At 37.9% G+C, this 15,830-nt stretch overlaps 1 protein-coding gene across 1 annotated transcript in view; it reads left to right on the top strand.

The window, feature by feature from the left end:
• The window catches only part of DST (dystonin), a 473,375-nt gene that overhangs the window by 451,373 nt on the left and 6,172 nt on the right, over positions 1-15,830 (top strand). Inside the window, exons 90-100 of the mRNA XM_084622757.1 lie at positions 1,908-2,051; positions 2,749-2,937; positions 3,686-3,815; positions 5,221-5,384; positions 5,698-5,860; positions 7,085-7,239; positions 7,418-7,492; positions 8,380-8,397; positions 11,752-11,869; positions 14,596-14,664; positions 15,438-15,637. Coding sequence (XP_084478883.1) covers positions 1,908-2,051; positions 2,749-2,937; positions 3,686-3,815; positions 5,221-5,384; positions 5,698-5,860; positions 7,085-7,239; positions 7,418-7,492; positions 8,380-8,397; positions 11,752-11,869; positions 14,596-14,664; positions 15,438-15,637 — 1,425 coding nt within the window. The remainder of the gene's footprint in view (positions 1-1,907; positions 2,052-2,748; positions 2,938-3,685; positions 3,816-5,220; positions 5,385-5,697; positions 5,861-7,084; positions 7,240-7,417; positions 7,493-8,379; positions 8,398-11,751; positions 11,870-14,595; positions 14,665-15,437; positions 15,638-15,830) is intronic.

The raw sequence follows: 15,830 nt of genomic DNA, 5'->3' as shown, positions 1-15,830 counted from the left end.
TTAATGAAGGGTACATGTCACATCCAATTCAAGTTTTCTACCACTCATCACAGTGTCTGGGGACAAAGAGGTACAGTAGGTTAATGCACTACATTAGGTAATAAAAAATATGAATTTGTTCTCAATCTGTCTCTAGTGTATCACTAAATGACCACAGAGTTCAGCACAGCTTGGGGAAGCTCAGTATTCCAAACATCTAGGCTGTTGCAGATCAGAGTTTTGAGGTTCGTTTATAGAGTTGTGTAGGGAAGGTTGCATTATGTTTGCCAATATTCTGCCTGGCTCTTGCCAATGCTGCCAGTTTCTCAGTGTAACAAATACTAAAATACACTGTATATATTCAGAAACCATTTTGAGCTGAAATTGCAAGAATAGCTCACAGGATTTCAACACAACCAGACTGGAAACATAACTCTGATTTGGTCTTAGAGTCATATACTTGTTTAACTTAATCCAGATTCAGGTACTGCCTACTCTGCCCAAATCAAGTCTAACTACACAATCTGCAAGTTTCAGGAGGTACTTAGAAATTGACAAGAAGCTGTTGGAGCCTAAGCACCCAACGCTCAGCTTTCCCCCCAGGCCCAGCTGCTGGAGATGCTGTGGGACATGTGGGTATCCAGGGCTCCCAGCTTCCCTGCCATTTCCCCAGCCCATCTGTAGCTCCCCAACTGCCTACTAGGAAGGTTCATGTCAATTTCATTTTCTCCCTGCAGACAAAAAATGAAATTGAGGAGAGCTTTCCAGGTGGGCAGCCAGGGAGCCATCATTTCAGTTTTCCTGATGGAAAATCAAATTTTTCTGGTAAAATTGAAATTTTCTTTGGGGAAATTTCAATTTTGGAAAAAGATATTTTTCCATTGGAAAATAATTCTCATGGAAAATTCCCAGCCAGTTCTGCTGTCTGGTTCTTTATAGTTTGTTCCTTCAGCACCTGTTAAGGAGCTTTTACCTGGGTATTTTGTAGGATTAGTACTGATAAACAGGCTAGGTCTCCTGAAAATTTTCTAGTAGTGACTCCAACCCCACAGCACATTTGATTTACAGTATCTTATCGAGTGGTATGATTTTTTTTTAATAGGGTCATATATACCACAAGCATATACAACGTGTTGCATTACTAAAGAGTTGCAGGCTAATATGTTATATATTTTAAATCTTAATTTAGTTCTTTATATGGAATAGGTTTTTTAAATGTTCTTAACTTTTCTTGTATGTAGTGGTGATGTAGCAGTGTTGGTCCCAGGATATTAGAGAGACGAGGTGGGTAAAGTAATATCTTTTATTGGATCAGCTTTTGCTGTTGAGAGAGACAAGCTTTCAAGCTACACAGAGCTCTTCTCCAGATCTGGGAAAGGTACTCAGAATGTCACAGCTAAATGCGAGATCGAACAGAAAGTTTAGCATAAGTAGTTAGCGTGTATTCTAAGGGACCATTCAAGGTGAAGTGGCCCATTAATACCCATGCAGTCATAGGACAAAAAGGGGGAATAGTGGGTAATTGTTGTAATAAGCCATAAATCCAGTGTCTTTATTTAGACCAGGATTTTTAGTGTCTAGCAAAGTTATGAAGTTAAGTATCCAGGCTCATCTTTTGAAAGTGTCGACAGTTTCTCAGACCTTAAGAAGAGCTCTGCATGGCTCGAAAGCTTGTTTCTCTCACCAACAGAAGTTGATCAAGTGAAAGACATTACCTCACCCACCTTGTCTCTCTGAACTTTTCTTATAAGAATTGGACTTGTCTCATCTCTTATTCTTTTTCCCTCTGCCCATTGAATCAGTTCAGGCTTTGAATGATCCAATAGAGAACTTTAGCCTTCCAGATTTGGCCAACACTCATTGAAGTTACTCAGATTTTTCTTTCAACTGGTGCCAGCAACTAACTGAAATCTTTGTTTCTGCTTTAGGAATTCATGAGAAAGCTGGAAGACAAAAAGGCAGAACTAAATAAAGCAGCAGGTATGGGAGAAGCCATCCTGGCTATCTGCCACCCAGACTCCTTCACTACCATTAAGCACTGGATAACAATCATCAGAGCCAGATTTGAAGAGGTCAGTATGTCTCATGCAGCCTTCATAGTAACAGGCAATCTTTGATAGTTTGAAACATAGCTGGCAATTAACAAGTCTGTTACGTTGGAGGAAATGATCCAGCTGTTGAGAACGCAACTATTTAAAATACCCAAGCTGATATATATGAAGAGGCCAGGTTTTACTCTGCTTTTGAGAAGTAAAAGAATAACTACAGCAGCTGGTCAAATTTTTTTTTTTACCACCCCTCATTTCTCCTCAGCAAATTCATAGTCTCAAGAGAGAGACTATAATGCTTTAAAAAACAACAATCAGGGTATGTACAAAGTAGTCTAAAGAACGAGGAGTACTTGTGGCACCTTAGAGACTAACAAATTTATTTGAGCATAAGCTTTCGTGGGCTAAAACTCACTTCATCGGATGAATGCAGTGGAAAATACAGTAGGAAGATATATATATGTATACACAGAGAACACGAAAAAATAGGTGTTGCCATACCGAGAGTAATCAGTTAAGGTGAGCTATTATCAGCAGGAGAAAAAAAACTTTTCTAGTGATAATCAGGATGGCCCATTTCCAACAGTTGACAAGAAGGTGTGAGTAACAGTAGGGGGAAAAATAAGCATGGGGAAATAGTTTTACTATTTACTATTTAAGTAAATATTGGAAATATTTAAGTAAAGATGTGGAAATATTCATGGATTGACTTTTTATCAAGGTATTAGCATGGGCAAAGCAACATCAGCAGAGACTGGCAGGAGCCCTGGCTGGACTTATTGCTAAGCAAGAATTGTTGGAAGCCTTATTGTCCTGGTTGCAGTGGGCAGAGACTACTCTTAGTGAAAAAGATAAAGAGGTCATCCCCCAGGAGATCGAGGATGTTAAAGCACTCATAGCCGAACATCAGGTAAGGCATGAAAAATGTGAAACATGTCTTAAGGATTTTGTACAGATACACGCATCTTAGATTTGCTACATAATCAAAGATGAGCCTGTTTTAGTTCTTTACAGTATGTTTAATGATCCAGTTTCCAGATTCCTGATTGTATGTTCCCTGTCCCTGTGATTGATCCCAGCCTTGCTCAAACAAAGCAAACAAATGAAAATGCAGCGATGTTTTAAAAACATGCACCAACTTGTTAGGAATAAGGACACTGAACATTTAAAAAACACCAGGCAGTTCTGCTGCCTAGAACCAGCATTGCATTGTCTGCTTTGCTAAGTGAATTTCAAAACATGTTTTATGCAAGTGACCATCCTTGCTTTATGTCAGATCCTAATTGACTCTCCTCTGAGCTGTTGTCGATTAGTCTGGACAGTAAAGGACCTAGTACTGCTCTTGAATTCAGGGTCTTTTGCACATCACACCCGGTGCACCAAGTTCAGCCAACGTATTTTTAAATGTAGACTTCCTTTAGCAGCTCTGCCATAATGTAGATAGAAGTTCATATAGGTAATATTTCTTAGCCACAAAATATTTATTTTATATTTAATTGTAATGATAGGATTATTTTAGTGAAAGAGAAATGTCTCTTGTGTCTTCTGCTGTAATTTTCCTGACAGGTAGTTGCCCTCTCTCTGTAACTTAGTATTCTGTTTTCTTTATTTGTCTTTCTTGTCCATTGATAATTAAAGCAGCTACCATTTAATTGCAGACATTTATGGAGGAAATGACCAGAAAACAGCCTGATGTGGATAAAGTCACAAAGATCTACAAAAGGAAGGCAGTTGAACCCACACCAATACAGTCTCATATTCCTGTGCTAGATAAAGGGAGAACAGGAAGTAAGTAATGGGATTTTTTGGGGCAGTCGCACGTATCATTGCTTTTCCAATATAAATGATTGATTTCTCATAAACTAATACTGTTAGGTGTCATTACTATCAGAACAGTCTGGTAAAACAAGGTGAAATTATTCCTCCATTGGTTTTTCTAACTACTTTGTCATATGTTTTTTTCATTGAGAGGAACGTGTCTATTTGTAGACTTTGTAGCTAATTGTGCCAAAATATAACAAGGCAAACATGTCACCTACTGTAATTGTGTTTGTACTAATTCCTTCCCAAAATATAGGGTGAACTATTTTAATTTCTCTTCAATAAGACTCGAATACCTCTTAACCTTTTACAAGCGACTGTCACAAGTGATCAGTGTATCTTTCCATTCTCACATAGTGGAAGAATATGATTTCTTTATTAAAATAATTGCAGAAAACCAAATTTTCATTTGATAAATAAAAATAATGAGGCATTCCAGTATTTGTGCGTCATTTCATCACATTGCTACTGATTTTTATGATCTGATGCTAATTTTATACATGCAGTTTTGTGTGCACTGTGCTTTTCTGTGCTAATGGTAGATTTTTGTAAACTCAAATATAGAATTGACACCTGCAAAGCATATGTATATGCCAATTATGTGCCAACATATGACCATTTTGGGAGTGCTAATCGTTTTGCATGCAAAATTGTGGAAACAAAATTAAAGGCTGGACTGAGGCTTCCTTGAAAATTGCACTCTTAAAGTTTATTTGTTTTAACCCTGTTGTGTTTTAACACTCCCACTCTTGCAAAAAATGCCAAGAGACCTTTAATGGTCTTTAGCTGGTAAAGGTGGGTTGTTTGTTGTTGTTGTTTTTTGCTGACTCATCCAAAAGATGAAATACCAAGCTGCACAAGCAGCACAAGACAGTACTGATAGGTTATGAAGAACACCTAATGAGTTCCCTCTCTCCTATCCTGCATGAAACGACATGGATTTTAGTAGGTCTCCCAACTGAGTTTCACGTAAAGTGAATCCTTAAGTGAGGAGATGGTTTAAATTTCTGTATCTCTACCTCTGCCTCCAAAATGAGGCTGTTTGTTCCGCAATGCTCTCTCAGACCTTGCTTGCAGTGGGAATATTTATAAACATTTTTCTGTGATGGTGCCAATTCACAAGTATGGCCAGTAGCGGAAGGTATCATGTAGACAAGGCCCAGGTGTTTTAACCGTTGTGTTGTCTTTCTCTGGCTATGGCAAAACTCCCATTAACTACAATGGGGAGGCTAGGATTTGGCTCATTATTAGTTGCAGAAGGGAGTCTTTTTAAAGAGGATGATCATCATTCACATGAAAATATGCTGTGTTTTAAATTGGTTGGGACTTGGAGAAAAATAAGCCTATGCTAACTTGTATTCTGTTTTAATAGGAAAACGTTCCCCAACAGCAGGTATGTATCCATCAGGAACACAGGCACAAATAGAAACCAAGAATCCAAGGGTAAACCTATTAGTCAGCAAATGGCAGCAAGTCTGGCTTCTGGCTTTGGAAAGAAGAAGAAAATTGAATGATGCTTTGGATAGACTAGAAGAGGTCAGCACACAGCATATATATTATATACTATGTATATTTTTGTTTAACCCTGCATTTCCTGTTACAAAGCGAAAGTAATGCCAGTCTTACATTTTTGTTATATGATGTATAGTTAGATGGAAACATCTTGATATGTGCATGCAAAAAGCAGCTAGTCCTATTTTAATAGTGAATAGAATCAAACCATTTCAGTACAAATGTGGGCATTTTAAAGAACCAGTTATTTAAAAGCATGCTGATGTGACCTCTCTTACCTATTCTGTAAGCGATTCATTTAAACTTGAAAAACATCTCTCATCTCTCTTTCCTCAAGCTGAGGGAATTTGCCAACTTTGATTTTGATATCTGGAGGAAAAAGTATATGCGATGGATGAACCATAAGAAATCTCGAGTAATGGACTTCTTTAGGAGGATTGATAAAGATCAGGATGGAAAGATAACGAGGCAGGAATTTATTGACGGAATTCTTTCTTCAAGTAAGTTCTAAATTAAGTTACTGATCAGATTATGAGATGCATCTAATATATTGGCAACATATTGTATCTGAGGTAAGTCTTGATGTGGTAAGAGATCAGGTTTACCTTTAAAGAAATTATCACTCTGTGATAAATGTAAAGTGGTAATAGTTGCTTTACTTAAAAACATTGATAAAATTTAGACACTCCTTTCTTGAGTGAGTCAATTATGACACAAATTTTTGTCCCTATGTTGTGTGTATGTAATACACTGGCTAAGTGTGTGTGATCATGTTTCCCTCTAGTGGCTGGCCCACATAAAAGATAAGAGCCTTCCACTTCTAACAACTCCTTTTGCTCAGGTGGTGGAGACCTGCACTTTTTGTGTCAGAGTGTCAGGGTTCTGTTCCTGCTGACAGCACCTGGTCAACACAAATGGTTGCCCTTGTGCAGATAAGAACTCCTCTGCACCTGAAATAATCAAAATGAGCTTCCACAAACATGGGGTGTGTGTAACATACACTATATGGGTATGATCATGTCTGCCTCTCATGAGTGTCCCACACCTGAAGATAAGATCCTGCTACTTCTACCAGCTGAAAGAGCTATCCTGTTAGCTCAAGTGGTGTAGGCCTGTAGTTGTTGAATGTCCATGGCACTACTGCTGTTGATCAGTCATGCTGGATGTTTATATATTGTAATACTTTATTTATCTCCCTGTACAGTCTGTAATTGAGCAATGCACATGCTGCTGCAAGAGTTCTCAACCAAAGAAGGGTTTCAGATTATAGAGTTCCATTTTTAAAACAATATCAGAAGCTTCTACGCATTGCATTCTAAATGTTGAATTTGTCTTTAAATTCTTGTATGACCTTGCCCCAGTAACAACTTGACTTGTTGATTTGTGGTATTCTTTGCACTTTCAAGGTCAAGCATGCTACAAGACTGTAGAACTGTATGTCATTTGAAAGCTTTTTCAATGTTCCATCTGTTGCTAGGCGCATTCAGTACTGGGCTTCTCTCCCAAAAATGCACTAGTGTCTTCATTATTAACCGTAATCTAGCCAACATTGGAGACACACCACCTCTTTTCAGAGATTTGTTTTCTCTGAGCATACTTGGTGTTTTAGTATACATTACCTGTCATTAATGCCTAAAAATTTTGAGATTTGTGATAAATCCAGTCACTCTAATGGGATTGAAAATCCATAAGGTTTACCTCCTGGTAATGTTTTTGGCCTACAGAATTCCCTACCAGCCGGCTTGAAATGAGTGCAGTGGCAGATATCTTTGACAGAGATGGTGATGGGTATATTGACTACTACGAATTTGTTGCAGCACTTCATCCAAACAAGGATGCATACAAGCCTCTTACAGATGCTGACAAAATTGAAGATGAGGTACTCTCTCTAGAGTTATAGTTCTCAGATAACTAATATATTCTACTGGAATCACACACTTAATAGTATAATTAATTTTATTTTCCTTCCTATATAACTTGAATTCTGCCAATTATTTAAGGCTTCAGAAATGTGATCATTAGCATTAAAATAATTATTCCAATTGTGTTTTTGGCAGGTTACAAGGCAGGTAGCTAAATGTAAATGTGCAAAACGATTCCAGGTGGAGCAGATTGGGGATAACAAGTACAGGGTAAGTCTTCACAACACCTCCATGGTTCTTTCGGTCCAAACATTCTCAAGGCAACAGGACTACGTGGGCATTTGGGTTACTTTAATTTACAGAAACTTTGTATCATATACTTACGTTTGCTCAAAGTCAACCTGGAAATTATGTAGTTTCAGCTTAACTAAACTTTACATCAGTAATTTGTGTTAGAAAATATAGGCTAATAACGTATTTAACTTTCCACTGAACCTACAATAAACCATTTTTCTCAGTATTTAGAGAGATTTGTATATCTAAATAGCAAAATGATTTAAACAGTAGCTGGTCCTGCATACCAGTATATATTGATTTGATTTTTTACACCTAAGTAAAAATGGATTTTTCCAAACAGATTCAGATTAAACACATGGGACTGTATTGTACTTAGAATATACTTTGGTCAAACATTTTTATCATCCTCATGCCCTCTTTTTACTTTATTCCAGCATACTGTACCTTCATGTAGTAGCTAGACAGGAAATGTGCCAGGTATCCTAAAAACAGTTCAGGTACCAGAGATGAATCTGCCATGTTGCAGACAAGGTCATTTGTTACCCTCTGGTTCAATAACAAGAACGTTTTCAGATGAGGTGCTCAATATTTGGCTAAGGCAGACTATGGAACATAGACTATGGCAGACTATGGAACATTCAGATGATTTTAAAAGGAAAAAAAGGACCAGGAAGGTAACAAAGGACTTATGAATCCTTCCAAGTTCATACTCTGGATAGCTAATTACCTGCACATCTCTAAACTAGATCCTGTATTTAGAAGTTTCAATGTGTGTGTTAGTTTGCATGTGTTCTCGAGTCATACAGAGAATTTCTTGTTAAACTAATTGTGTCTTTCTTCCATTTTTCATTTCTTATCAGTTCTTCCTGGGAAATCAGGTATAAACCAGCATAATGTGTTCTGAAGTTTCTATTTTTTTTCTAATGCATAGTCATTTAAGCTTGCAATGGCCACTCTTTTTCCCATACTTTCATCCTGAGCTAATTCACTGTTGGTCAGCTGTGGTGTTTCTGTAAGTGCTCTAAAGTGTTCCTGGTTTCAGGATCTCCCCCTCCCTTTTTGTTTTGCCTTTTGTCTCATTAAGGAGATTACTTTTAAGGGAACCAGATAATGGACAGCTACAATTTGTATGATAAGTGTCTTTGCATTTCAATTGTGATTTATGAAGAGTGTTAGTTATTCTACTATCCAGAGTTTTTTATATGTAATATATTACAGCAATATGCCTCAGAATTCTGTTGTCATATTACTCAGTCACTTATTACCATTCCATTTTCAAAAATTGCAGTGCGTTAAATTAGAAATCAAATGAATAGATTGATTAAGAATCAGTTCACAATGTTTTGCACATATTTTTAATACAAAACTGTATGGACTGAGTTGGCAGAATAAACTTGAAGTTCAAATTTGGACTGCTTCTTTCCATTTCCCTGCCAAAAATATTTTTTAAACATGCCATCATACCAATGCTATGATCTACAGTAATTGTGTTTAAAAATACATCTAGCTTGTTAGTTTGGTCATCAGTATCTCTGGTTGTGAAAGTGCCATACAACACTAATTGGAAGAAATGCAAATAAATGATTCCTTCGTAGGATGGACACTGAAACACAACCTGTTAAAATATAGAATCAACTTGCCTGCCTTGTAAATACATGAAAATATCTAACACTAAAGTTACCACTAGCATCTTATTCATGTTCTTGGAAAAATAACTATATGAATAAATGATTTTAGGTGTTCTAATGCTACAGGTACTACAGAAATTGTAATTTTGCCTTGGCTTTTAGAATGTTGTTAGCAGAGATTATTATAGCATAGTGTGTGCTCAGCAAACAATAACCTTCACCACCTACCTTTGCCAACCTACTTCTGTGCTAACCTTTTAAAATGAGTTACTGTATAGAAAGAGAGGGCCTTGATTTGGTAAGTCTATTTGAAAACTATGCTCATCCTGTGTCTGAGAAAGGAAAAGTAGAGTATCTATTGTGATTAACTGAAGTTTATTTGTGCAAGAAGCTTCAAAACATTATTTCAGCAAAGGATACTAAATTTCCTAAAGACGCTTGGCCAAATTCTGTTCTGGTACCAATGGATTTACATGGCTGTAACCAAGAGCAGAATTTTTTCTTCATAGACACTACACAACCTATAAACTAATTTATTAAACTGCTTGTGTTTCTCATTTCAAGTTAGGTGAAACAATAATAAATATTGACCAAAGAAAGTCTGTACCCAAAATATTTTAATAACAATCTGAAACGGGATCATTATGGAAGCAGCACGTTGGAAGTTGTGCTATTTGGCAACAGCCACGCTAGCTGAACAAGTTGCAGTATAAATAGGTTTCAAAGGAAGTATACATGCCTCAGTCTGGCTGCAACGCAGAGCCTAAATGCAGTATTAAAAAGCTGAAAGCAAGGGGATCTTTAAGATTGCACAAAGAAAAGAAGAAACCTCCTCCTTAATAGGCAAAACAAAATAGTTAGTGTAGACTTGTGGGCTACATGCTGTCTCATTGATTTGCATATCTAAGAAAGTGGTTCCTCATTATAAAGCCATTTAATGGTTTAAAAAACCTAACATAGAGCTCATTTAAATTTACATTTTACTCATTTAGAACACAATTTTCTTTGATTATTAAACTTGTAAGCTTCCTATTCTTTGGTTCCCAGAAGTAATATTCCTTCTGCCCTCTCTTGCCTACTTTGCTTAAACAGTGCTAAAGGTCTTTTAACAAGTAAGGAGCACATTTGTGTGATTTGGCTTTAACATGTTTCCGTCACTTCACTGGAGCAAGTAGGTACAGTTACTCCAGCAGTCAGATTCTACCCAAGATGTGTGCATTTGACTACGATTGACTTCAGTGAGATTCTGCATGCATGCAGACCGGAGGTCAGGATTTGGCCTCAGGATTGGATATCTAATTAAACATATGCCATCAGCTAGAAGGTGCTGGATCCCTCTGGTTCTGTTTTCATGAGATTGTGAGATCCTTCAGGAAATTATGAGTGTTAATTTAGATCTTGTGGAAAGTTTTGGATTGATAACACTGGAAAGCACAGTCTGTTCTGTTTTCCACATAACAAGTACAGCATGTTGTCACAGTTGTGCAAACCTCTCCACAATAATCCCTCAGCTAAACAAAAGTGCTTCAAACCTGTTTTGAGGTTAAAACTTAGTTCACTCCAATGCTAACTAAATGCTCGGCCTATGCTGCAGAGACTGCCAGCGGATGTGCCAGTTGTGAAGGCAATATTATTTGATGATGTGAACATTGGTAGGAACTGGATCAAAGCAGCCAGCTGTTTTCACAGAGGTCACCAAATAATTAGAAGAGTATATCTTTTGGTCACTACTGACTTAATCCAAATTTGATCCAGTGATGTTCAGAGGATTCTGCAAGGTTTTGAAGGTATTTCATACAAACTACACTGAACATTTTTCAAGACCATACTACACTTTAGGCCCAGTCTTCAGCAGCAAGAAATAAGCACTCAGTACCACACAGGAGGGGGTGGGAAGGTGGCTTTAAGCCACCTTTGTGCTCCTGTGAATCATGGGTGTGCTCTGCACACAGATCAAGATTGTTCTAATTTGTGCTAGGGGACAATATAGCAACCCCAATTGACAGCCCCTTTTTACCAGCTATGCCACCTTCACCCAACCATGAGGAGGAGGATGGCTTAGAGCTGTTAAAATGACTCTGTAAGGTGTTCCTGTGCTCAGCCGACGAGTGGAGCAATGTAAAGCTCCCCTGATTTATCTGTAATTCTAGCCCACTGATCTATCATTTGAATCGTTTTCCCACACTTTTCAGCTGAAAGTTTCATATCTTTGAAAACTGTATCCTTGCTATTGCAACAAGAGTTCAGTAAAAGTTTTCATGCTGATTAATTCACACAAATGCAGAACATAACCAATTATTGTATTACTAATTTTGCTGCTTTCACAAGATTAGACAAAATCTTGAGAATCAAGCATAAAGTTAAACCTGGCAGCCTTTTTTCACAATCCTACCATATTTCTTTGGATTAATACAGTGGTGTTCACCTTGAAATCCTAACAGCATTGACAATTTTCATAAAAATTCATATTTTAAGAGTTTACTAATGATTAGAAATTAAAACAGAAATTTTGAATGGATGATTTTAACCCATCAGAGCTGAAATGCATATTTTATGTGTGGAGAACTATTGAAAACCTTAGCATTTTGTTTCATCTTTTTACAGTTTGGTGACTCTCAACAGCTGCGTCTTGTTCGCATCTTGCGAAGTACAGTAATGGTTCGTGTTGGAGGTGGCTGGATGGCACTGGATGAATTCTTAGTGAAAAATGATCCTTGCAGGGGTATGTAAGAAGGTTGTTTTAGAATGGACATTAAAATCATTAAAGTCACTGTCAAGAACTGTTTGGGATTTTTTTTGCAGGATAGAAATTGAACAGTATAAAACACCTGTTGTTTATTTAAACAATGACTCACTGCATACCTCCTAGTTCTGGTTTTGTGTATTTTAAAATCCGAAGGGCCAAACGCAGCTCTATAACATCTGTATAAATCCAGAGTGACTCTGATGCCTTCAGTAGAGTTACTCCAGGTTTATACTGGTGTAACTAAGAATGGAGCTTGGCTAAGTGCAGTACACGGCATGTGCACTGGTTGTATGATTAAGCAGAAACAAAATGTAGCAACAGTTTTTAAAATCTGCTCAGCAGGAGTGCAGTTTTAAAGCCATAAATCAACACAAGGTAATCAGAACCAAAGAATCACAGCCACAAGTTCTGACAGACCTAGGGACTTATCCTTTCCTCAGAGTCTGCTTGTGTAACGCTGCATTCTCACTGGCATTCTCCCCAGAAGCTCTTCTTATAGCTCTGAGCCTTGCGTAGAGAGCGAAAAGAGCAGCTCTGTGCTCAGAACTGGAGAGTGACCCTTCACCTTTCTTCTGGCAATTGTATACAACATGTTGCTTTATCAGATTTTACTTCACAAACTGGCAACAGCTTAATGAGGGATGGATGTTTGCAAGAAGTCCCATCTCAATGGGATAGTGGGTTCTCTGTGGCCAAGAGGAAGTTAGAGGCTGACTCAGGAATAGCAGGAGCTAAAAGAGAAAGGGGTGAAATAGCTAATTGAGATAAAAGACAAATAGTAGCAAGAGTAATAAAGTTAGAAAATTGTAATAGTTACTGTACCTATTCAGAGTGAGTTAAAAGCAAGTAACTTTATGTAGTTCTTTATGTAACGAGTATAGTTGCTAATGTAATAGGATCAGATAACAATAGAATAGGAAAGTTAAAGGGAAAGGTGAGGAAAAACATAAGTCACTAAGGGTTGGAAGCATGCTCATTTTCAGACTTACACTGATAAAACTCCTATTGGTTTGCCTAAGAACTGCTAGGTTGGACCCAGGATTATAAAAGTTGAATAGATAAATACCTTGTGCAAATAGATGACTTGTATTTTGTAGTTACTTTTGCAGTAGGGTAGGTAAAGTAGACAAAAAGAAGAAACTTCCAGGGAACAAAAAGTAACCCATAAGCCATAACAGTAGATGCCATTCACAGATGGAAATCTTCACCACAATAACATCATTTCCTATTTTAAGTACTGTAAATGGAGTAAGACAAGCGGAGTAGAAAATGTCAAAACTGAGGTGCTGTAAATGTCTGTTTTTAATGGTATTCCAAAAAAGTCCTGCTGCCCACCAAAACACAGGTATTTCATATCCCAAGGAGAAGTGAAGTGTATTGAAGTTCCAGCTGAGACTGAAAGCCTGATTCTGCACTGGCTGGAAGTCAGTAGGGTCATTTACACCTTTGCTACCATTCTTATTTGCTAGCATTTTACTCTCACTCTGTATAGGGTAAACGACTCCACAAAGTGCAAGGCAGTGGAGAATTAGGTGCTGCATGATTTCACAATGTCCAACAGCATTCAAGAGATACCATCACCACATTTCAAACTCTACTCTCAGGACTCTTGTGTAGAGCTGGCCAGAAAACAATTATATTTCATTAAAAATGTTAGGGTTTAAAAATTGTTTTTGTTCTAATGCAGAATGAACAGAGACCTTTTGAAATATTTTGCAAAGAACAACAAAAAAAAAAAAACTCACACACACACACACACACCAGCCAATAGGAGGTGGGAGAGTCACTGCTCCCACCTCCCATGTGAGAGCCCTACCCCCCCAGCTATGTAGTCACTGTGTCTCGCTCTCACCAGAAATTCCATCCTGGACCTGAGAAACCTTCCTGATGAAACTTCTGTCAAAATGGATACATTTTTGCATAACTTTTTGATATTGACAAAATAGCATTTTTCAATGGAAAAAGGTTTGTCGAAAAATGTTTTGACCAGCTGTATTCTTGACATGCTGTTCACTGTGGTTCCACGTCCTACTCAGTTTGTAATTGACTGCTATCGTAATTAATAAACATCTGATTATTAGAATTCTTTATTACTTCCCCTCAAAGAGCTGGTGCTGGTCCTTGCCTCTCCTGCTCCCTAATTCGGACGTGTGTGTGAAAAACCCTCTGTATAAGTCCTACTGCAGGTGTCACTGTGCTTGGGCCCCAATTCTACAAGGTGTTCAAGTACATGCATAGCCTAAAGCATGTTAATTCTGAACTCTTTGGGATGTTCACCTGCTTAAAATTACACCACCCATTGAAGTCAGTGATAAAGCTGTCATTGACTTCAGTGGAGCAGGAGCAGGCCCCTCCTTAAGCCTTAGTCTCTGCTAGGAGCTACTCACACACTGCATATTTCATAATGCTCTCATTATATACAGCTTAAAATGTATGGTAACTATATGTAAAACAGTTCAATCTTATATTACCTTCTTATGATGGCAGATAACCCCCTTTCTTGCACAAGGGGACTTGTCACTGCAGCTAAGTCTATTCAAGCACAATTTTTTGCTTAGGGGAACTTTTGAGAGCCTTTACACTCAGTTCTGTCTTTTGGCTTGGTGCTCTGAGTCTCTTGCATATGCAACTGCTGTACTTAATTTCTTCTCCTGCTAACAATTTTCTTTAATGTGATCCATATCCTGTGTCATTTTTTCTAGTTCATCATCATGGGAGTAAAATGTTACGTTCGGAATCAAACTCTTCAATTACCACTCAGCCTACCATAGGTTGGCAAACCTCTCTCTTTGTCTCTCCTGCTCTGTCTTTGTCTTCCTTTCTTTCCTACTCTTGCTTTAATATATATATATTTTTTAACAATATGTTTAACTCATCACATTTGGCTTAACATTTTTCTACGTGGCCTGATGCTTTACACACTAATTTTTTTTTGACACTCTTGAAAAGTGTTTCAAAAACAATTGTCATTCATGCTGATACAGTAAAATACCAACATGCTACGCATCTGGTTCTTCTGGAACATTCTCTCGTATGTGCCTGTTTGTCTGTGTGCGTGCTTAGCCATCGATTACCTCATTATAGCTTGGGTTTTGTGGTCATTATTGCATGTTGCTAAACTATTGTAATGCATAGTTTAGAATAAATATATTTGCTGCTTTCCTGCCATTTGTTCTTGGCCGTTTTTTTCTGGACCATCCAAGCAAGTGTTATTTATTATGAGTAGTTGTAGTGTTAGTTAAGCAGATCATCAGGTTGTGTCTATGTGTTAATAGTTGGTTGATTAACAGTGACTTAGCATGTTGAGCATTCCATTATCATGCTCACTTACTTGGACAGTGGTTCATTCCTGGTAGCTTAAGGTGCTAGAATAAGCATGTTCTACACATGAACTGTCGTGCGTCCAAAATGAATGCATTACGCAGTAATGCATTCTATTTGTTGTCATACTGTGCTGGAGATGGCATGACAAAAGAGGAGGCAAACGGACATGTGACTGATCTGCATAGCTGACTTCTTGCCCCCTCTCTTTGATGTGCTGCAGCTAAAGGGAGGACAAACATGGAGCTGCGTGAAAAGTTCATTTTGGCAGATGCTGCAAGTCCGAACGTGGCTGTTTTCCGACCAAGAGGTCGTAGATCACGACCTTCTTCAAGGGGTGCTTCTCCCAACAGATCTACTTCTGTATCAAGTCAGGCTGGCCAGGGAGCTTCACCGCAAGCAGTTGCTACAAGTACACCCAAGGTATGACTAAATACATAACACTACATTAATCAATGAACGGGATATAGATTGTTCCTTTTTTAAACACTGTTAACAAAGAAGAGAATTTATAGGAAAGAAATATCTATATTTTGCATCTTCTTCTTCCTGAAGGGTGTTTTCAGTGTTGCTCTCACACTTGCTGCTCTCTTGCAACACTGGAAAAGACTCCCTT

The sequence above is a fragment of the Lepidochelys olivacea genome (assembly GCF_965140295.1).
Source record: "Lepidochelys olivacea isolate rLepOli2 genome assembly, chromosome: 3".
NCBI lineage: Eukaryota > Metazoa > Chordata > Testudines > Cheloniidae > Lepidochelys > Lepidochelys olivacea.
Note: the sequence above shows the minus strand (reverse complement) of the source record. Positions and strands in the feature narration are given on the sequence as shown.